Source organism: Zalophus californianus, chromosome 6, assembly GCF_009762305.2.
Source record: "Zalophus californianus isolate mZalCal1 chromosome 6, mZalCal1.pri.v2, whole genome shotgun sequence".
Lineage (NCBI taxonomy): Eukaryota > Metazoa > Chordata > Mammalia > Carnivora > Otariidae > Zalophus > Zalophus californianus.
In genome coordinates this window covers 60593890-60618053 of record NC_045600.1, presented here as the reverse complement: position 1 = coordinate 60618053, position 24164 = coordinate 60593890, and the positions used below count along the sequence as shown (strand labels likewise).

General features: G+C 39.2%; 1 protein-coding gene and 1 non-coding gene across 2 annotated transcripts in view; both read left to right on the top strand.

Annotated features, from left to right (window-relative positions):
* The window catches only part of BRMS1L (BRMS1 like transcriptional repressor), a 42224-nt gene extending 32121 nt beyond the window's left edge, over positions 1-10103 (top strand). Inside the window, exons 10-11 of the mRNA XM_035728118.1 lie at positions 8721-8781; positions 9084-10103. Of these exons, the coding sequence (XP_035584011.1) occupies positions 8721-8781; positions 9084-9134 (112 nt within the window). The 3' untranslated portion in view covers positions 9135-10103. The remainder of the gene's footprint in view (positions 1-8720; positions 8782-9083) is intronic.
* LOC118357118 lies at positions 8475-8581 on the top strand. The gene has a single exon (XR_004820164.1). It is a non-coding gene; the product is annotated as a U6 spliceosomal RNA (small nuclear RNA).
* Positions 10104-24164: the final 14061 nt, after the last annotated feature.

Here is a 24164-nt window from a genome sequence, read left to right as displayed (position 1 = left end):
CCTGGACTTCTAATACCCAGCACTGTGAGAAAATGAGTTTCTGTCGTTTAAGCCTCCCAGTCTGTGGCATTTTGTTAGAGCAGCCCTAGCAAACTGGTAACATGCCTCAAGGTGACAGCTCTGGGGAAGTTAGGCTGACCAACTCATAGGGGATTGAAGGGGCAGCCAAGTGTCAGTTTAATAATTTAAATTGGGAAGTATAGTTGAGAAGGAGACCTGACTCCTCAAGTCAGTTCTCTCCTTCTAGGAAAATCTGTGTGAAAACAACCTTGTGATCAGATTTGTTTTGGTGAGAGTCATCAGTTCTCTGGTGAGGGTATCCCCTTTCTGGTATTGTGCTGGACACACTGCTATCATCTTACTTTTGACTTTCTTTTTTTTTCTGGTGCCCTGCTGACCAAGATCTCTCCCCTGTTACTGGGCTGCGCAGGCCTTTCCCACTTCCCCCTCTAAGTTCTTTCTATGCCATAGGCTTTCCCACTCTGGCCAGCTTATTGGACCAGAATGGACCCTGACTTCACGGGCAGCCTGTACCTGTAATTTTTAATGCTTGCCATGTACCAGGAATTGTATTTGATGTATAAACAGAAAGTTGTTATTTAATATTTTTCATGTTTAAAACAAAATGAACATGATGTAAGAATTCTAATATGTTTACTCTTTATATATATTGGGAATTTCTGGTCATGAGGTTTTTCACAAGGTACCAGAGGCAAAATACTGTGACAGAACTTATATTTGGGTTTTTTTTTTTTTAAGATTTTATTTATTTATTCATGAGAGACAGAGGCAGAGGGAGAAGCAGGTACCCCAAAGAGCAGGGAGCCTGATGCGGGCCTCAATCCCACGGCCCCGGGATCATGACCTGAGCCGAAGGCAGATGGTTAACCAACTGAGCCACCCAGGTGCCCATATTTAGAGTGTTCTAAAACTGAGTTGATTTTATCTCAAGTTGCTAATCTTTCTGAAAAATGTGTTTATCTCTCTCTCCCTTCTTCCCCACCCACCCACCTATTCATCCATCCATTAAGAGCAAAGAGCATTTCTTTGCTCTTAAACTTGAAGCTAATGCATTCTCTTTCAAAGACACATTTTATTATTAAAGGTCAAGGGAAAACGTTATGTAGTAACAGTCTTTAAAGTTTACTTTTCCTTTCCTTATCTGTTTTCCTGTTTTCCTAATACAGTTTTGAGGTGGGTGACCTTGCCAGCACACTGCTGCATTTTCTTGAGGAGAGAAGTGTCATAATTCTAGTCCAGAAGCAGCCACATGGTAGCTTTTCATCTCTACCAGAAAGATTACAGTTTATGTTAAACTGCTTAGAAAACCAGATCCTTGAGCAGAGACTAAACGACATCTGCTATTAGAGGGATGGGAAAAGAAATACCATATTTCACTTATTATTGAAAGAATTAAAAAATGGCATTGTTAATGGCAAAAACAGTAAGGTGCTTTCACTTGTTTGAGGATAAATTTATGATTTAAGTATATTATGTTTAAGTACACCTACAGGCAACTGCATTTATTAAGGAAAATTGATTTTTTTTTAAGACTTCAGGCACTGTTAAAATTACTTATTGACTCTAGCAATTTTTGATTTGAAGCTTATACCCCACGGTGTTAGCTTATATTTTATATTTATATATGTATATATAATAACAGTATCCACTACACAAGGGCCAACGTGGTTTGGGTCTTTCCTACACCAACTTGAGCTGCACCCTCTTATGCCCAAGGCTTCTGTTGGGGTTCCTCAGACATATAGGAGTGGGAGCTCACTCACCCTCCTTCCCTTTCTTTAGAGCTCTCCTCTCCCTCCTCCCGGTAGAGCTGCTCAAGGGAGTTTGCAGCACCAGTCATGGCCCAAGCCCACTCTCTGTGCACGACTCTCTGTGCACGACTGCCAAGGCAGGAGGCGACCCCCCCCGGAAGGAGAGGCTGCGGCTGTGACCACTATGCCTGCAAGATGCCTCCTGCACTCAACTGGTTCTCCGGACTTTTTCTTTTTCTACCTCCATTTTGAGCTTTAAAAGATTCTGTAAGATTCTAGCCCTATACTGGTTGTTTTTCTGCCAGGTTAATAAAGTATGGCATGGCAGGACCTATTATTTACATTAAAGGAATAGTACGTGTATTCTACTGCACTTCTCTTTTTCTTTCCTTCTTAATTTTTAAATTTTATTTTTATTTTTTAAAGATTTTGTTTATTATTTGAAAGAGAGAGAGAGAGAGAGAGAGAGAGAGAGACAAGCAGACTCTGCGCTGAGCACAGAGCCTGACCCAGGGCCCAATCTCACAACCCTGAGGTCACGACCTGAGTCCAAATCAAGAGTTGGACAGTCAACTGACTGAACTGTGCAGGGGCCGCAATCCTTTTTAAATACAGTATGTCCTGGTGATCATTCCCTATCAGCCCCCAGAGATCTACCTCATTCTTTTTAATGACTGCATGGTATTCATTTTATGGAATAACCTCATGGAATTCCATGCTATGGAATTGATGAACATTTAGATTTTTCCTTTCCTTATTCTCTTATCAAACAAGGCTGAAGTGAATACTCTTGAACATACGTTTTTGACCTTGGGAAAGAGTATATTTGTAGCATAAATTTCAAGTAGAACTGTTTGGTCAAGTGGTAAGGGATTTTTTTTTATAGTTTATTAAATATTGCCCAATTTCCCTGCAAATAAATTGTACCAATTTACACTCCCAGTAACAGTATATGAGGGTGCCTATTTCTCCTTATCACCAGAAACAGTGATTCTGTGATAATTACCAACATCATTCTTCCACCTTCTCTTTGTTTTTTTTCCTTCAGACTGCATGATAACCCTCACTCAAGCCCTTTTAGAAGTTTTCCCTCACTTCATTGACTTTTCATCTCTACCAGAAAGATTACAGTTTATGTTAAACTGCTTAAGAAACCAGATCCTTGAGCAGAGGCTAAACGACATCTGCTATTAGAGGGATGGGAAAAGAAATACTATATTTCACTTATTGAAAGAATTAAAAAATGGCATTGTTAATGGAAAAAACAGGTGCTTTCACTTGTTTGAGGATAAATTTATGATTTCAGGATGTTTAAGTACATCTACTTAATGACTACTACAATGACTACATTGACTTCAGCTATGTATGTTCTGACAATCCCAAATCTAAATCTCTGCCCTAACCCAAGTTATATATTACAAGTTACCTGCGGGGCATTTCCATCTGGTGGTCACGCTTTTTGAACTTCACACGTACAAAACCAAATCATTATCTCTTCTTCACATCCCTGCCCCAACCCCAGTTGTCTTCCTCCTCTGTTCCCACCCTTGACTCATGAAGCCATCCACCCAAATTCAGGCCCTGGGCAGGCTGTGGCAGCTGACTAAACTCAATGGGCTTCGGAGCAAGACTAAGTGTGTGTGAACTCTGTCACTTACCAGCTGTATGACTGTGGATAATTTCTTAACCTTCCTGTGCCTCCAAATGTCCTCATCTGAAAATGAAAATAGTAATTCTAAATGTTTCATAGTGTTGTGAGGAGGTTTCAATGAATTAATATATTCTATGTGCTTAGAACAGTGGCTATTACATGATAAATCCTATATAAGGGCTATTTACATATTTTGACTCCCCATTTCTAATTGTCAAGTCCTACAGATTTTAACTCTGAAACATTTTCTGAAATCACCCTCTTTTGTCCTGTGCCCCAGATGCTGCCCTAATTCAAGCCTTTACTGTATTTTATTGGGATGATTGTGATGGTCTAACTGGTCTTCTTGCTTCTTGCCCTTTTTCTTTATAGCAAATATTATATTTCTAACCCAGAACTGATTATTATTATCATATTTTTGCTCCCTGCTGGGCCTCAATTCTTTTGTCTGCAGGGCACTGCAGTTCCACTTTTTCCAAGAAAGGCTTTTCCCCCAATCATGTGGCTTCAGCGGGAGCACCCATTTCTCTCATGGTCTGCCAGTCTCGGTCACAGTTTAGACGAGGTGGGCATGTAACCCAGGCTGTCCTGATTAGTACCCTTTGCTGAGATCTTTCAAGCTGTGACTGTGGAAACAGAATCCGTCTCCATCTCATATTGAAACCAGGAAGACAATAAAGTTTAAGAACTACAGGCAATTAAGTTTCCTGCCCTGTGTAGAAAGATGACACAGGGAGCTGAAGAGACAGGGGACCGACAGGTAGTTGGCATTTAACTTCCTGCTTTCAGCGGACCCACACTCCCTCTGTACTACAATCCTTCTCATGTCACATGAGTCTTCTAATAAATTCCCCTTTTGCTTTTTTTTTTTTTGAGCTGGGTTTCTGACCCTTGCAAAATTTATCACAAACACCAGGGCTTCATACTCTGTTGATTTTCATCTTAAAAATTATAATAAACTTTGGTAATTTCACCACAAATTCAAGGAATAAAAAATAAGGATATTGGTAGAGCTGCAAATGTATATGTGAGAAAGAAAACTAGGAACTGCCTGGCACTCATTGCTAGACCTTGGGGTTCTCCCGTTAAGCATAAACAGCCTCTTAAAACAAGGCCACTCTGACTGTGATGAAGCGAGACAAAAAAAAACCCAAGACCTTCTCCCCCTCCCAAGCTTGTCTAAGTCTAGATAGAAACAAGGTCAGTCGGCAGACAATGAAAACATGCAACCGCCCCCTATTGCTAATATGACTGACTGCTACTTCTTTATCTATTACATCTTTGGCCTCACTTCATTCCTCCTGTCTTATAAATAAGATTAATCAAGATGCCCAATCATAGAATTGCCCCCACTTTCTGACACTTCTTTGAGCCCTACCAAAAATCCCCTAATACAGTACAATCCTGTAAGTCCTTTTTAAAATACCTTCTTTTGGGCGCCTGGGTGGCTCAGTTGGTTGGGCGACTGCCTTCGGCTCAGGTCATGATCCTGGAGTCCTGGGATCGAGTCCCGCATCAGGCTCCCTGCTCGGTGGTGAGTCTGCTCCTCCCTCAGACCCTCCCCCGTCTCATGCTCTCTCTCTCTCTCTCTCTCTCCCTCTCTCATTCTCTCAAATAAATAAAATCTTTAAAAAAAATAAAAATAAAATAAAATACCTTCTTTATCAGACACCCACAATCCCCTATGGCATATGCTTCCTCACTGCAATGAGCAAGAGACCCAGTTTGTTAAATGCCAGGTAAGTTCAGGGTGGTCTTTGGCTGGTCGGCATCAATACATGGAACATTGAAAACAGTTTTGTTGTTGAAGGGTTTTTCATTAGATTTAACCTAAAGATCCTTTAGTATATTTTGGACAGTCTTCTAGGAGCTCCCAGTGTATAATTATAGTTATAATGACTGATAAAACAAACTGTAGGTTTTGATTTTCAATTACATGTTATAGAAGAATCATAAAAGACAAGACAAAATGAAAGCACATTTCATGAAAGACATTTGTACTTCAATCTAAGTTAGAAAGCACTTTGCCTTCAAAACCAGAAAATAATGTTAATATTTCTACTGCATTAACCAGGGACTCTCTCCTAGAAATGTAAAAGCTATAGTACTAAAGCATTTTGATTAAAACCTGAAGGTGGCAGTAAATTCCTAGAAAACTAAGGTACTTAGTTTAGGATTTGTATTTTTTCTTCTAATTATTCAAATTTGTATAGTGAGACTGCAGTTGCATTTAATTCTATTGCGTACTAATTAAGGGAGCTTCAGGAAGAAGATGAAGTTCTAAACAAGGATTATATTGTTATTACTGTTTACCGACTGAAAAGAAGTCACCATGTAAAAGGCTTAGGAACATTCAACGGATTATATGCTTTAGAGTTACTATAGAAACAAAGTATGTAATTAAACAAAAGGAAACAGAACTTTTAATACAGATCAAAGTGCTCTGAATGGCATTAAATAGATAGTTTCTATTTGTCTATTAAATTTATGACCCTGTTGGTAAGCTTTTTGCCCCACACTTTCCCAATTTTATTCTCAATATTCTTAAAATAGAATTTTTTATGGTTGTGTGTGCCTGGGTAGCTCAGATGTTAAGCATCTGCCTTTGGCTCAGGTCATGATCCCAGGGTCCTGGGATCGAGTTCCACGTCAGGCTCCCTGCTCCTTGGGGGCCTGCTTCTCTCTCTCTCTGTCTCTGTCTCTCATGAATAAATAAATAAAATCTTTAAAAAAAAAAAGAATTTTTTATGGTTGTGTTTTTCCCCAAGGATCTATTTATAATCAGTAGACTCCATAGACTTATTAATCAGGAAGGGCCTAACTGGTAATTTAATACAGAAGTTTTACAAAAAGCAAATTAATAAATATTAATTCATACTGGAAAATGAATTAATTTATTGATCTTTTATATAAAGATCTAAAACTAGATTGTTTCAGAGTTTCTTCTCTTGAGGGTAAACACTATCACTGGTACATTGAGTTATACCAAAAGTTATTGTGAGGTTTTAGTGACCTCAGTACATAGGCACAAGATTATTAGAGCTTTGAAAATTAGGAACCATAAAATTTCTCTAATCCTTTTAGAAAAAAGTTAAGCAAGTCCTGTATATGTTAGTGTATAAATACACAAAATAGTTAATTCTGTTGAACAAGATAAGTGATGTTGATATTTTGAATATCTTCCTATAACTATGCTAATACACGAGTAACTATCAATTTAGAAATTAGTGGATGATTTGAATTTTCAAGATGTTATTTCATTCCTCCATTTAATTTTATTTAACTTTATTTTTAAGGCTGTACTGTAGTAAACTATTTTATAAATCCAAGAATTTAGCTTTATTCTTCTTTATGATAATCTCTTTTAGGCAGTTAGAAATTTCACAGAAAGACTGAAAGAGGATTAGTTATGAGTTTGTTTTGACCAGGGAAAAATGTAAAGTTAGAAGCACAGACACACAGCATTTATTTATTCCAGAAATACTGACACCTGCTCATAATAAAAATGTCCAAAACAATTATTTTTAACATAACAATTATTCTCAACAATTATAAATGACTAGTCCATTTCATCTTCAAATAGTGTTTAGGTTTGTAATACTTAAAAGCGTAGTAAAAACAAAACAGAACAAAACTGTAGATTCTGCATAATTTAGAGCTATTTTAACTTATGGTGCTTGAGTTCCATTTGGTTAGTTGGAGGACATAATAGTGAATATAAATATAACTCCCTATGTGTGATTACCATCTTAAAAATATGTACCAATGAAATCTGCATTATTTCGTTGTTGACTAGTGGTGGTTAATACTGGCTGCCAGCAGAGGGCGCTTTGAGGTTTATCTGTTAGAATTCCAACACCTTGGTGGCTGAGGAATATAGACTATTTGTCTTCAAAATGATCTAAGAGTGAAGACATTTCTATTATTTCTTTATTCTCTCTGATTTCTTGTCTACTTTTACAAACCCCTAGACCATCTGGCAAGGGATGAGAAGGCTATCTAAAAACCCCAGCAGCAGTTCCCAACTGACTGCATGAGCAGATGTGTAAGAAAGGGTCCCGAGGGGTGAGGTTTAAGGGAGGCAGGAAACTCCCTGCATTTTTTCCCTCAGCCCCTTTCAAACTCCATCACCACTATCAGCAGTTCTCCCCTAGAGATCTGTATGGAACCGAGTAATAAAAACATGTGGCTTTAAAACAGTCTAGTTTAGTCAATAAGAAAATGAATACCAAATGGAAAAGAGGAAGCCCAAGGGGGAATCAGTGCTGAAGTAGCCTTCTGGGCAGTGGTTGTCATGCTTTTTGACAGAGACACATATCCTAATACACTCATGTGTATGTATACATACACACATAAACAACACATGCATCTAAAACAAAAGTACCTTGAAGCAGTATTTACCCTTAACAATGTATGAAAGAGATATATATATAATTTTTGTTGCCTTTTCTTTTTTTTTCAAGTAGGTCCCATGCCCAATGTGGGGCTTGAACTCAGGACCCTATGATCAAGAGTTGCACGCTCCACCAACTGAGCCAGCCAAGTGCCCTGAGATATATATGATTTTTAAATACTTAAATGAAATACAGAAAATAAATTCTAACAGGGTTTTTCAAGGAAACTGACAAACTTGTTTTGGTAATGTCTGTGGAAGAACAAAAGGCCAAGAATAGTCACAATGCTTCCAAAGAAGAAATGGAATTAAAATTCAGCAGGATAGACAGCAGAGATGAAGAAAAGGGAAGGTTCAAATTGAAGTGGGGTTTGGCAATAGAACCAAGAAAAGCTCAGAAAACAAGGCACCCTATTACTGAGCCCCATACAAAAAGAACTAAAGAGGGAACTCTGTGATGTTAGAGAAGGTTTCGTACCTTGCTTAGTGTAGATGTCCAGGAAAACCCTTTTTATATAAAAATAACTAAAAAGTATGAAGGTCAAATCCCATGCAAAATTATTATGATAAAAAGAGAAAAAGAAGAATTACTTGTTCCTATGCCAGAAAGATATGCCCACGATACAGGTGAAAACTGTGATCTACTGTGATCATCTAAGCGAGCCTAAGCATCACATATACTACAACTGGAACAATATACAGAGAAAATTAGCCTGGCTCCCACACGAGGCTGACACGCACATTCACAAAGTATTCCATATTTAAAAACAAAAAACAAAAAACAAAAAAACTGTGATCTCCTGTTTCAAAATAACTAAAAGATATTAAGAAAATGTTACAGGACATGAAAAAACAAAATACATCAGTCTTCCCTTATTCACGGTTTCGCTGTCTGTGGTTTCAGTTGCCTGCAGTCACCTGTGGTTGGGGAGCAGATGATCCTCCTTCTGGCAGATCATCAGAAGGTCAGTAGTCTCCTAACAATGCGTCAAAACGCCTACACCATTCACCTCACTCCATCGCATCATGTAGGCATGTCACATCATCGTCATAAGAAGGGGGAGTACAATCCAATATTTTGAAAGACAGAGAAACCACATTCACACAACTTTTATTACAGTATATTGTTATAACGGTTTTATTTCATTATTAGTTATTGCTGCTAATCTCTTATTATGCCTAATTTATAAATTAAACTTTATCATAGGTATGTTTGTATAGGAAACTGTATAGTATATGTAGGGTTTGGTACTATCTGTGATTTCAGATATCCACTGGGGATCTTGGAACAGATTCTGCACAGATAAGCAGTATCTGATATATATCGTAATTAGAAAAACTCAGAAATGAGGTGACAGAACTCAGCAAAGAATAAAAAGTAAAAGAAAAAAAGTTATTTCAAAAGTGAGGACTAAACTAGAAGGAACACGAGTGAACAAATCCATTACATATTGCCTTAAAAGAAACAGAAGGTGAAAAGAGGAAAATTAAAAAACAAAAAATCAATGAAGTATGAGATTAAAGGGATTCAAGAGGAAGAGGAGGTAACAAATACTGAGGATGGAAAAAGAAGACTGCTTATTAAATGGATTATGGCATCCTTGAAAAAGAAAGTCAAAGTAAAAGAATGGAACAATTACTAAATACTCTAATTAAGAAAACTTTCCTGAAATAAAAAAGATTTGAATTTCACACTGAAAGCATAACTGAGAATACTGAATTAGAAGGACCAGTGACAACACATATTCTAGTAAAATTACTGAACGAAAAGGAAAAGGAACAAATTGGGGGAGTATCAAGCTTAAAAGAGCATATGACTTATAAGGAAAAGAAAATTATCACTGGATTTTCAACAGAGTGCTTTATCCCAGAAGAAAATGGATAAGCACATTGAATATATTTAAGGAAATAAAGTGTGAGCCAAGAATTTTATATTCAGTAAGAATGACTTCAGAGATAAAGGGCACAAACTGTTGTCAAAAAACAACTCAGGGAACATTATTCCAGTGAACCCAACCTAAGGAATCTACAAGAGCATGAGCATCACACAATCAAAATGACCAGAGACATCAAAATAAGGACTGACAAGGATTAAATATATGGCTAACATAAATTTCAAAATAAAACACCTCGTTTTTCAGCCTATATAACTTCACTGTGAGATGCTACCTCTTACAAAGTCTACTACCAGTTTTTTAAAATTATCTCACCAGCAATTGTGTCACAAAAATCTTGACTTGAATAAATGCATGATTCCTATCTGATTCAGCGACGAAGTCACTCATGTCATTGATGAATTAGATTTTTTTTTGAAGATTTTATTTATTTATTTGAGAGAGAGAGCTCAAGCACAAGCAGGGGGAGCAACAGAGGGAGAGGGAGAAGCAGCCTCCCCGCTGAGCAGGGAGCCCGATGCAGGGCTTGATCCCAGGACCCTGGGATCCTGACCTGAGCCGAAGGCAGACACTTAATGGAATGAGTCACCCGGGCACCCCTAGATTCTTTTTTTTTTAATTTTTATTTATTTAGAGAGTGCGCATGCGTTGGGGGAGGGGTAGAGGGACAGAGAGAATCTCAAGCAGACTCCCCACAGAGTGGGGAGCCCAATGCAGGCCAATCCTACAACCCTGAGATCATGACCTGAAATCATGAAATCAAGTCTTGATCATGAAATCAAGAGCTGAACATTCCACACACTGAGCCACCCAGGTGCCCTGAATGAGATTCCTTTTAACATGAATGTTGGTTGCTATTTTTGTTTCTGTTAATGAGTAAGACAAATGTGAAATAATGAAGACATGTAAGAGAAGTTCACTCATTTGTCAATGATGCAAGTGACCTCTTTGATGAACTAGGTAATAGTTTTCAAATATTTCCTCATTTTTGGGGTCCTATTCAAAATGGCTACAGGCACAATACCCTTCTAAGTTTAATTTGCATTATTAACATTTTCTGCATCACTTTTTAAAGTCTAGACAATCATAAAAAACAACAAATCAAGTCCTAATTTGTATCATTTACCCATTTCTGTGGTGTGAATATTCCTACTATGGTTGATTTCATGCTACCAATGTGATGTCACTGAATGCAGAGTTGAGAAACCTTGTGCAGTGCTCACCATTACATAGTAATATAGTGTTTCCACCATGCAGATGTAACAGATGTAAATAACATGAAAAGCATAGCTAGTTATAACATGTAGCAAAATAATTAGGAACTGATGAGTTTTGAGTATTTTCTACCTTTACTTTTAATATATGCAGTGGTTAAGTTTATATAATTTAACTTTGATAATGTAGGTGTTTAAAAACCCGCTTGCAAAGTTCCTGAATATTTAACAATTGGCTGTCCTGAGCTGGTATGAGCTGGCCCAGCATACCACTGGATAAGAGGGAGAAAGTGTAGTATGTAATGGTCTGACAAAGTAAATGGAGTATAACTACCTTAAGAATAGAAGATTGTGTGAATTCTTTTTTTTTTAATATTTTATTTATTCATTTGAGAGAGAGAATGAGATAGAGCATGAGAAGGGGGAGGGTCAGAGGGAGAAGCAGACTCCCTGCTGAGCAGGGAGCCTGATGCGGGACTTGATCCCGGAACTCCAAGATCATGACCTGAGCCGAAGGCAGTTGCTTAACCAACTGAGCCACCCAGGCACCCGAAGAGTGTGTGAATTCTTAAAATGTTTTCAGGAACCATATTGGTGGTAATATTAGTATTATTATTCTGAGACTGCTGTGTGTGTAGTATGAGATAAATGAGTAATTATGGGATATATTAATGTTATCATCCTCTACATTCTTGAGAATCAGATTTCTAATATGGAAAAAAGGAGATACAATGATAATAGAAAAGAGGTTACATAAAAGATTGAGTTGGAACTGGAACTCTCAATCTGGATGCAACAGATATTTTACATAGATTTCTTAGTTCTGTCTGCCGAATAGGCCTAAAAATAGTGCTCAGCCTAGTAACAATAAGCATCCTTTGTGCCCAGATTGTGGTACAATATACAATTCTTACTACTATTTTCATTAAAAGAAACCAGAGCTTCTTAGAGAAATGGTCAAATCTAGGAGTTGGGCAAGAAATGAACAAAACAAGCCTAGAATATCGTATATTACCAGATAGAAAGAAAACTATTAAATCCTACTAGAGTCATGTCCATGATTCAGGGAACAGCTTTAAAGGGCTCCTAGTAGTCAAACATGGGACAACTGGAGCTCAATGATAACAATTACAACAGACTGAAGCCCATCAAAATATTTAAATTGCAAAGTTCATAATGATTGTGTGTGTGTGTGTAACTTTTGGAAATGATAAAGAAACCATCTGTTATCTTGAAAACTGATGGATAAAGGAAAGGAATCCCAACATCTTTCCTATATGAATTGCATATAGGATTGGTGATAAAAGAGTAGATGAGGGTATGTGTATTACTATAAAGGTAATCCAACAAATAAAATGACAGAATTTGCATATCACCATTTGGCAATTTCTAATGAATGGCTAGAAGCACAAAACATCAATGGCTGCTAAATTCACAGAATAAAGAGATAATCAGAATTACATGCCTCTTATAAGTTCTGAACTTGAGTCTGATCCAGTCTCTGGATCCAGCTCACAATTTGCAGAAAATTCAAGAGGATGAAAGAAAATCTTGGGTTGTATTAAGAATATGCAATCAGGAAAATCCAGTCTGTAGGAAACTCTACAGGGCAAATGGCCCAGGTTCCTCGACTGAAAAACTGAAAGGAAATGAAGGGATAGAAGAACTTATAGAGGAGGAGATACTTAAGAAGATGTATAAATTTTTTAAACCAAGACTAACTGATAGTGTGATGGGATCCATGTTTGGGTGACAAAACCATTTTTACAAAGCAAGGAAGCGATTGTCATAAAAGCCAGATGGTGGTTATTCATGTGAGCAGAAGGGTTGTGACTAGGCTGGAACACCTGGAAACAGCTTCTGGAGCTGTTAGCAACAATCTACTTCTTGACTAGGGTGATGTTTGCCTTCTGATAATTTCTGGGGTTATACATTTGTTTTATGTGATTTTTATGTCTTCACTTTTATGATAAAATGATTCTAAAAAATTATTTCCAGGTGGATTTTTAGCTTGCACCGACATACTCGACCATCTTACCTATGAACCAGGCCTCAGTTTTTTCTTCCTGTCAGTAGCTGTAGGGAACACTTACTAGGCCACAGCCGTGAGCTGAGGGAGAGGTGTTGGTGCAACAAAGGCAGGCAAATGGGCAACATGTTTGTGTTCTTTCTCTCTGACCTCTGGATCTGTGCAGTCCTTTCTGTCTCCCTTGCCCCAACTTACTTATTACTGTATGCAACTCTCACTGAATAGCTCTGGCCACATAGTCACTTCCTGTCCCCTGGTCAGGGGCTCAGTCTCTACAAAGGCCCAACAGCAAGTCAGAAGCTACTTTTCAAATGATGTTGGAATTTTCTGCTGTTGTTCCAGAACACTGGAGGTCTGCAGTCCAACTCTCCTGTTTGAGACTTGTGAGAGACAGCAAAGCATCCTCGTCTACCACACACACATCTAGCGCACAGTATTTGCTGGATTGTAACCTATACACCAGGGTTGCTTGTAGCACAGACTAAGTCTGCTGCAGACCCCTCTTACTCTTAACTCGCCGCATTTGGAGTCATCTGAACAATGGGCTGGTTTCCCAAATGTGTACACAGTCTCCAAAATCTGAAGATGGCTACCACAAATTGCGCCTTTCTTAGTAGAAGATGCAAGGTTCAGTGAGGTGTTCTTTACCTTAGCTAGTACACCTCAGCATGACCCCCAACCAGTCTCAGTACGGTAACTTCATTAATGGGGCAGGTCCTCCAATCACTGCAGGGTCTTCTTCCACTTTCTAATGCCCATGTTTCTTACCAGAGCATTTAGAGTCCTTGCCCCTTCCCCCCACCCCACCCCCAACCCCCTGGGTTGATTAATAAGATGCCTCAATACAACTGACCGGCACAGTATTTTGTGAAATGTCCAGGCAATCAAAATTCCTTTGGCCTATATTGTAACAGAGCAGGAGAATTAATTTAACCAGTATAACCCTGGGACAAGACCATGAATGCGATTTGATGTCTGGTGCAAGCGACTGTAAATTGCTTCCGATCTTTTTTCCTGGTAAGGGTTTAAAAGACTACATTCGCGAGATTAATGGCTGCATACTACATGCCGGAGCTTGTCAGTCTGTTCCATTAAACATAACACACATCTCAAAATCACAACACAGCAGCGGTGGCTGGGGGCTATCACTTGGTTCGGTTTATAACAGCCGACTGTTCTGCCATGATCAGTATGAGTTTTGCTGATACTGGCCCTGTACGTTAAAGGGATATGATAAGGACCCCCGCCCTACCTCCTTTACTTTTTTTTTTAGAGATCGCGAGCAAGCGTGAAGGGGCCTGTGTGGGGGAAGGGGGAGGAGAGGGAATCTTTTTTTTTGAAGATTTTATTTGTCTGAAAGAGAGAGCGCACACAAGCAGGGAGAGCCGCAGGCAGAGAGGGAGAAGCAGGCTCACCTAGCAGGGAGCCTAATTCGGGGCTCAGATCCCAGGACCCTGGGATCAGGACCTGAGCCGAAGACAGACGCATAAGGACTGAGCCACCCAGGGGCCCCTCCCTTACGTTTTTAAGGATGTCATTACTCTGGCATTTCACCCAGGCTACAGTATTACCTTTAGTTTACTTATAATTTACCGATAAATTATTCTGAATCTTAATTTTCAAGTCATATATCTGCTCTATTTGTTACTATGAACAAAATCTATAGCAGACATCTTAAAGACTAAAGTTTCTAAATTTTCTGCACTCCTGTAAGATTTTATAAAAGTAAAGGTATAGTTTAAACCTATTGGTTGATTTATATAAATAATTGAACACACAATATTCCACATTTCTAGAAGATTTTTTTTTACACTATGATTTTTCTCTTTTGAACATATTTTGATATGACTGTCAAAGTTCTCCAGAGAAAGAAAACCAACAGGATTTATATAGGAAGAGTTTTATTATATGGAATTGGCTCACTTGATTATGGAAGCTGAGAAGTCCAACCATCTGCAAACTGGAAATCCAGGAAAACTGATGGTGGAATCCTGTCACCGGAGACGGGTTCTTGGACCCCACAACAATAGAAACTACCAGGCTGGACCCAAAAGTCAAAGGGACATGCAAGACTTTACTGGGGCTCCAGCATGACCTAAACGGAGACAGAAAATGAACACGAAGCAATTTAGGTACCTTCCTGCAACAACGCTAAGACCCTGCCTATACGTGGAAAAATTCACTTCACGGTCCAATGTGCTAACGAGGGAAAAGCCGGGGGGGGGGGGGGGCGGGGGAAGTGCTTCCTCCTGATTGGTTCGAAGGGCCTCATTCTAATTGGTTGGAAGGGCTTGGTCTTGATTGGTTGGAAGGACCTATCCTGATTGGTTGGTATTGGCAGGCAATTCAGGCAGCTCATTGGTGCTTTTTGGAGCTAGGTTCCCCCTTATATATAGCCTGCACGGTGCTCTTGCTCTGTGGGACAAGCGGATTAACGGTAACAGGAAACAGAAGTCCACTGGCTACATTAGTGTTTTTCACCTGGGGTTTGTTCCAGTAGTCCCTCACTGTCTCAGCCCCACGCTAAATGCAAAGACCCTGAGAAGCCGGGGAGCAGGTGGCATAAAGACCATAACAAGGACGAGAGAAGACTATATTCCAACTCAGCAGGTGGACAGGAAGTAAGAAGGGACGAATTCCTCTTTCCTTCCTCGTTTTGTTCTATTTACACCCTCAAAGGATTGGATGATGCCCACACACACTGGAGAGGGCAACCTACTTTTCCGAGTCCACCAGTTCGAATGCTCATCTCATCTGGAAAAAGCCTCACAGACACACCCAGGAATAATGTTTAATCTGGGCACCCTTTGGTACATAAAATGAATCATCACAGGCAGGTAACTGTATCTAATTTTTCCTTCTTTGATAATATTTGAATTGTTTCCAGAATTTTTGAATTTGGGAATTTTAAACCTTTCATTTGTACGTATATTAGAAATTGAAATGTTTATTTGGATTTTGCAGATTTGTTAAAATATTTAAGAAAACATTTATTACTAGGTCTGGCACATAAGTTTTTCTTTATTTAAAAATAGTTTAGGGGTGCCTGGATGGCTTTAGTAGGTTAAGGGTCTGCCTTGGGCTCAGGTCATGATCCCAGTGATCGAGTCCCGCATCCAGCTCCTTGCTCAGCCGGTAGCCTGCTTCTCCCTCTGCCTGCCGCTCCCCCTGCTTGTGCTTGCTCTCTCTCTCTCTCTCTCTCTCTCAAATAAATAAATAAAATCTTTTTTTGTTGTTCTTGAGTAGTTTAAGGGGCGCCTGGGTGGCTCAATCGGTTAAAGCGTGTGCCTTCGTCAGGATCGAGCTCCATGTTGGTCTCAGGGAGCCTGCTTCTCCCTCTTTCTCTGCTGCTCCCCCTGCTTGTGCTCTCTCTTTTTCTCTTAAATAAATAAATAAAATCTTTTTTTAACATTTTTTTAAAAAGATTTTATTCATCCATTTGAGAGAGAGAGAGAATGAGAGATAGAAAGTACGAGAGGGAAGAGGGTCAGAGGGAGAAGCAGACTCCCCGCCGAGCAGGGAGCCCGACGCGGGACTCTATCCCGGGACTCCGCAGGATCATGACCTGAGCCGAAGTTAGTCGCTCAACCAACTGAGCCACCCAGGCGCCCATAAATAAATAAAATCTTAAAAAAAAATAAACATCTTAAAAAAACAAGTAGCTTAGGGGCGCCAGGCCAGCTCAGTCGGTGGAGCATGAGGCTCTTGAGCTCCGGGTTGAGTTCAAGCCCCACATTGGCTGCAGACATTACTTTAAAAAAAAAAAATGAAGTAGTTTAATAAAGTCTAAGATTACTTGTTGCAGTGAATGCTGTTCTGTTTTTTTTAAAGATTTATTTATTTAAAAGAAAGTGTGTGCCTGTGAGTGGGGGGGGGGGTGGAGGGAGAGGGAGAGGGAGAATCTCAGACTCCACACTGAGCATGGAACTTGACTCGGGCCTGGATCCCAGGACCCCAGGATCATGACTGAGCCGAAATCAGGAGTCAGATGCTCAACCTACTGAGCCACCCAGGCACCCCTTAATATTATTACTATTTAAGTCTCTAGATCCAGCACTTGAACTTGAACACAGCTCTGTAGTTTTTGCTCTATAATTTTTTTACTTTCTAATTGTTTTCTTCCAATAATAAAACCATCCTTTTATAGAAAAATTAGTACCAGTTCTGTTACAGTGTTACAATGATTATACTAGAAAAATGTCCCATTTCCTAATATCCCTTCTAGCAAGCACGCTGGAAGTTTGTAATGAGATATTTAAAAGTCTCGAAAATCCTAATACTTTTTTGCTAACAGCAGCAGAAAAATGCTTTTCTTAGTTCTCTTCATAACCAACTGTGAATTATGTTAATATAAACTTAAACTGCAGAACATTCAACATTAATTCTCAGTGATCATATTGATCATCAGATTCCAAAAATCAAGAAAGATGCCAACAAAAAAAAGATTGAATGACTCTTTCTTAGGTAATGTGTGTATTAATCATGTATGCTCTACTGTGTCTCTCAGACCACTGATAGTAGTTGGCTGCAGTGGTTGTTGAAATGCGCACATTTCTTGCTAAGGATCCTTGTTTTGCACTCTGATATTTTCTATTCTACTGTGGTAGCCAGTTTCCAAGATAGATTCCAGTGTTCTCAACTGCTGGTATTCACATCCTTGCGTAGTCCTCTCTCACACTCAGTATGATTGAGCTGTGCAGCCAGTTGGGTATTATCTAAATGATGGTGTGTGACTTCTGAGGCTTGGTCATGAAGGACATTGTAGTTTCTGCCTTGCTGTCTCTTGGATCACTCTGGGAGAAGCTGGCTCCTGGGTCACGCATGAAGACACCCAAGCAGTCCAATGGAGGGGTCCACATGGTGAGGAACTAAGACATTCTGATAATAGGGCACCCTGTCAAACTTGTGAGTGAGCTATCATTTCAAAAATGTTATAGGGGCGCCTGGGTGGCTCAGTCCGTTGAGCGTCTGCCTTCGGCTCAGGTCATGATCTCCAGGTCCCGGGATCGAGTTCCTGCATTGGGCTTCCTACTCCGCAGGGAGTCTGCTTCTCTCTCTCTCTCTGTCCCTCTGCCCTTCCCCTCTACTCATTCTCTCTCCTTTAAATAAATAAATAAATAAATAAATAAATAAATAAATATCTTTTAAAAAATGTTATATAATGAATCATACAGTATGTAGTTTTTTGGCTTGGCTTTTTTAACTCAGCATAAATCTCTGTGGTGGGACCACAGCTTTTTCTGTGGTATTCGGCTAGAAGTTTTCTGTCTTGCTAGACTGTCTCTTTCCTGGAACTTTGGCTGTGGAGGGCAGGTTATTGGGGGGGGCTTTTTTGGTCTGCACCCACTGACGGGGGCAAAAGCAGGTTGTCTCGGCTTTTTCAGCTCCAAGTCTGAGATTATATGAGACAGATAAAACAAAAACAAAACCCCAGGGAACTCACCATCATGTTGTTCCTCAGATTCTAAGTCCTTTAGCCAGTCTGCGTGTCTTTTCCACCTTACAGAGTCTTCTTAGGTTTGTTTTACATGTTTTCAGTCTTAGTGGAAGAAATAGGGAAAATTATACCTGCTCCATCTTCCTGGAAGTGGAAGTCCCCAGGGCTGCCCGCTTCACTACATGAAAGGAAAATGATTTTTTATGATGTAGCTTTCTGCTTTTTGTCCTTATGGTTTGAATATTTTAGTTGCAGGAGAGAACATGTTGATCTTTATCCATTTGTCCAACAAATAGAAATAAACTAGCTCTTTGAATTGTCCATGTTACTTCTAGTTGTTTTTATACTTACTCGGATGAATTGAGAGAAGTGCATGAGAGAGTCTGGAGGGTCATGAGCAAGCAGTCTTGCTCTGGTTCCTAAGGTATTTTTAGGAACCTCCTACTCAGCAAAAACCTCTTCCACCACTGAATTCTATCCCCAAACTCTGATAAAATGTTTTCTAATTTACAAGTTTAACATGGGCTCTATTGTCTAAGTAAACACAGGGAATGACAGACAGTTCCTACGTTCCTTGGCCTTGAATTGTGCTGCCCCTTATGAATGACTGGTCAGTTTGGGGGAACTCAGCCAATACAGTACAGACAACTTTCTGTAATTTCAGGTAAAGCCTTCAGGTTCATCCTGAGTGGTGCACAGAATGGAAAGTATGTTTGAATTAGCACAGAGCCAAAATTGAACCGGGATCCATTCTTCACACAGGATGTGCAGAAATCCTACCCCACCAGTGCAATGAATTATTACAAGATCAGAATTACCCACTTTTAATATAAAAAGACATCCAAGCTGAGGATAACGTCTTAGACCCCTAATGTCAGTATTTTTACTTGACTTCCTCTTTGCGTTCCCCAAAGGAAAACAGTGTCAACGTTCAACTGGATTGTGGGCTTTTGCCCACAGTCATTTGAACTTCCCTGTCTTTTTCTGCTTTATCTTTGCTTTATTTTTCAGAATATGCATGATCTTTTTTCTGTGATCTCTCTATGCTTTCTATTCATTTAACCTTTTCTATAAGAATACCTCAGTATATCCAGTTTTCCTACCCTTCTCCCAGCCTTCCTAATATCGATTATATCACAGTCACCTAATATTAGTGACAACTATTTTTTATACTGTCTTTTGTACCCAGAGCTACCTTCTTTCAGTAGTAACTGCAAAAGAAGCCAGAGAACAAACTGTCCTTGTTCTTCCGAGGTAATTTTAAGGCTTTTGTTGCGAGTGCTAGTCTTGTTCCACCTAACCCACTTTCTTTCCTTTTTTCTATTTCACATGGGTATTTACTTGTCTTGCTTATCAAGATCTGGTTATTCCTACACCTATGCGGTGTAACTTTGATCTGTTTATTTCTAGAACCTTGAATTTTTCTTGGCAGTTGGTATCTCAGATTCCCTTGGCTAAACTGATCTGTTTCCCAACCTGAGTCTTACTCAAGGCCAAGAGTTTGTGGAATCTTTACTGTCTGATTGCTAGGCTTTGGCTTATTTTTGAACATCCACCTCAGTGACTAGCTTTGGGTCACTTAAAGTGTTTCTGCTCTTCACCCTTCCTCACATAATCACATATGGCAACTTTGTGAAATGTGAACTCCTTTTTGTCACACTTGAACTTATGACCCTATCCAACTCTCTCCAGGCCTATGTTTACACTTGGAAAATTTGACTTTCCACATACAATTGATTATGAAACCCTGTCAATTTTGTGTTCTAGAAATTTCTAGAACCTGCTCCCTCAGAATTATATATAGGACTGCTTCAGCTGCAAATTAACAGAAACACAATTCAAGCTAGCTTTTCAAAAAAAGGAAACTTATTCTTTATTACTAGAAAAGTCTAGAGATTAATTAAAGTTAATTAGACCCATATACTCAAAACAGTGTCATCAGGAACCTTCCTCTCTGGTTCCTTCTGTTCAGCTTCACTCTTGGGCAAGCAGAATTTTTTTTTTTTTTTTTTTTTTTTGCTTTTTAAAACTTTATTTCAACATAACTATGCTTACAGAAATACATTCATATTGGTTAATAGAATGCAATTTAAGTTTAACTTATCCTACACAATTTGGACCAGAGACTTGGTGCATGGTTTAAGCTTAAAAAAAAAAAGGATTTGCAATCTGGTTTATTTTTCATCTGTTACAAATGTATGTAAAAGATCCTCCCATCAAATGCTGCTAAAGCAGGCAGCAAGAACCTTGAAATAGTTTGGTTTGTCTTGGAAAAACAACACGTATTGCACTGTAAAAGTTTATAAAATTGGTACAACAAAACATTGTTGTAATGTTTCAATGCCAGTTTACAAAGATCAGTTAACTAATGGATGTTGAAAAAAGGGTGGGGAGAGCTTATGTACACAAATGAAAATGTAAAAGCTATCGATTTAGTTAAAATTGCATGTAGATTGCAAGTCTACACAAACCAAGATTCAGATAATTTATTGAATCGCAAGCAGAATTTTTTATGGTGGGAAAGATGGTGCTCTGCAGCTCCAGGCTCACACAGTGCTTACAGACATGCCTCTGGGTAAGGAAATTGGGGGACTGGGGTGCAGGGGTGGGAAGGAGACTGACTTTGGCAGGATTTGAACTTTTTTACCTTGTGCTGATTAAATAAGTGCACCAATAGATCATTACAAATTGTATTACAAATTGGAAATTCAATCCGTAGAGATATGAGCTAAGTAGAAATAATAAAAATCCTGTTAATTAGGGAGAAGGTGAAAAGGTGAGGACAGCAGTATCAAATACTGCCCAGGGTACAAGCAGGTGAAGAACTGAAAAGTGTCAACTGGTTTCAACAACATGGAGGTCAGTGATGAGTTTGACAAGGGGAAGTTTGTTGGGACAAATAGCCAGAATGTGGTGGGTTGTGAAATGAAGGGGAGCAGAAAGGAAGGGAGCACGTAGGAGGGGAAGTATTGGAAGACTGATGGGAAGGAGCCAGCGGAGTGAGGCAGTTTGAAGATACAGGATAGAGTAAGGCACTTGAGAAGTCATAAGAGGTAGGCCACTTCTTCCTCTGAAACAGGAGGGAAGAAACGAAGATTCATACATAGATTTGTGTTATTGTTCTGGTGGCAGGAATTTGAGGGGGTCCTTTTGATGACTTTTGTTTCTCTATGAAAACAGAAGTCTGATTGCCTCAGATTGCCTGCTGAGTGATTCTGCAGGGCTGAGTGGGGAGGGATGTGTGTGTGGCAGAATTCAGAAGTTTGAGAAGAATAGAGAAGATTTTTATCTATGTTACAGAGATGTGGAGAATAGAAAAGTAAGACAACTAGAAAAACATAATTCTGTAGTTTCTTTTCAGTGCTGAGAGCCCATTTGAGGTTGATGACCATAAAACTATAGTAGCTTCCATCTACTTGACTGTGATTTTTCTCCAGCAAAGCTCATGGGACAGTTGGAGGAGGTGGGGAGTTGGTGTTACCCAGGGTCAAAAGGACAATGGGACAATGGAATTTAAAGCTGTCTTCTTAATGTATGTAGTCTGTTCTGCCTTCTTTGACAACATTTTCCGCTTCTTCCCTAGATATTAATCTGATCAAATAATGCTTGTCATTTTTATTTTCTGAGAAAATTATATATTTTTAAAATTTTATTTATTTATTTGAGAGAGAGAGAGAGAGAGCACATGAGGGGGAAGGGCCAGAGGGAGAAGCAGACTCCCCGCTGAGCAGGGAGCCTGATGCAGGACTCTATCCCGGGACTCCAGGATCATGACCTGAGCCGAAGGCAGTCACCTAACCAACTGAGCCACCCAGGCGTCCCGGAAATTATATATTTCATATATATTTTTAAAGTTTTAGCATGAAGTTGTAGACAGTATTTTGTAAAGAAAAAAATCTTCCAGATCTATCATTATAGCCTTATTTCATTCCTTACTTTCTGTATGTATTTGCTCTTTTTTCTTGATTAGCTAGAGGTTTTTTTTGTTTTTCCTTCTCAGAGAACCCATTCTTAGATTTTTTTCAGTTCCACTCTTAAGCCACCTTTAATGTTGTCCGGCCTCTTCCTGTTCCTGTGTTAGACAGCTGCTGTGGGGGAAGGACACATTTCACCCATGCTCGTACCTCTCATAACAGTGGACTCTGATGTCTTCCACAACCTTGGGGTTCAATTCATTTTTATGGGAATGGCTTAAATTTTAATGTGTGATTATTTTCCTTTAGACTCTGTAAAAGAAACTTAGGGACTTCATTAAATTTGCCCTAGTTTTTTTGGTTTAGGACTTAAACGTATGGTTTTTCCACTTCTAACAAATTAGTGGAAAATTTTACACATTTTATAGGTTAAAGGACTACTTACTGTGGCAACGTGGGAAAGGGAGGAGATACCAAAAGCTCTATTTTATGGTTTCTGAAATTGGAATTAAGAGATGATGTTTAAATTGTTATCCATCTATCAACTTGGTGGCTTTGGGTATGACTTGAGTGCAGAGTATGAGGTGGTGTGTGTACAACAGAACTGAAGAGGTGAATTTTCCTTCTGCAAAGATGTTTGGTAGAATGTTAGTGAGTGGGTGGGACAATGGGCATCCGGGCATTCTTGTACACTGCATGCAGAAGTGAATATCATTATGGCCTGCATGAAAAGCCATTTGGCAACATCAAAAGCCTTACATATGTGCATATTTATATGTCCCAGAAATACTGCTGCCAAGAAAGTATCCTATGGCAGTAATATAGACAAGAGGGCAAAGATACATGTATATACGTATTTACTGCATTACTGTTTTGAGTAGAAAATGGAAACTGAAAATTTTGAATCATAGTGATTTGTATAGATTGTAATATAGCTATATAATAGCTGGCTTATTATCTAAAAACAAGAATGTGTGTGTGTAAATATATATATGTAATTGTAATATACATAGTTTCCATTTAAAAACCTGGAAAGGGGTTTTAGTCAAGGTAGCAGCAGGATACAGATGGCACACTCAACTTGAGTAATGTGAGAGAGTTCAATATCAGGATTATTCACAAGGTGTAGGCAGGCTATAGAGAAACAACAAGGTATGGTATAGAACCTGGAGCTGGTGAGGGTGTGGAGGATAGGTTCTTACCACCTGCAGGTCTGCCTGAAGGGGCTGGAGGAAGGGGCTGTGAGGCAGGGAGAGCTATGTGGAAACACCTTTTGACAGGATTGATGACTTTTTCTAAAGGCGTGTAGCCTTCCCACAGCAACTGTACAGTGTAGGTGCTAGGGAGTGAGTGTCTTGGCCTCTCCTTCCACCCCCTACTCTTAACCAGTGTTCTTCATTCACTGAGCTCAAGCAGAAATCAGGCTGCAAAGGGATTGTCTCCTAAGGCACAGAGCAGGGTGGCAGGATTGAGAGGGGATCTGGAGGGGCAAATAGAAAACATCCAGGTCAACAGAGGTATGCCACTATGTTAATAGAGGTTGTCCTGGGCAGTGGGATTATGGGTTGATTTTTTGAAAATGAACACATATGACTTGTGTAATTTTTTTAAAAGTTTTAAAGGTTTTTTTTTTTCTTCCCATAGCATAGTTTATCTTAAATCATCTGAAAATTAGGAACTTGCTTTGCCCAAATTCAGTTGTTTTGTACCTACACAGCTGAATGCCCTCTCTTAACCCTTAGCCCTTACTTACTTAAAAAATCTTCAGAGTTTCTTTAGTTAGAAAACAAAAAGTTTGCCTGATTCCCCAATGTTAGCATTTGGGGGTGGGGTGGGGAATTGGATTTATTTTGGAATTC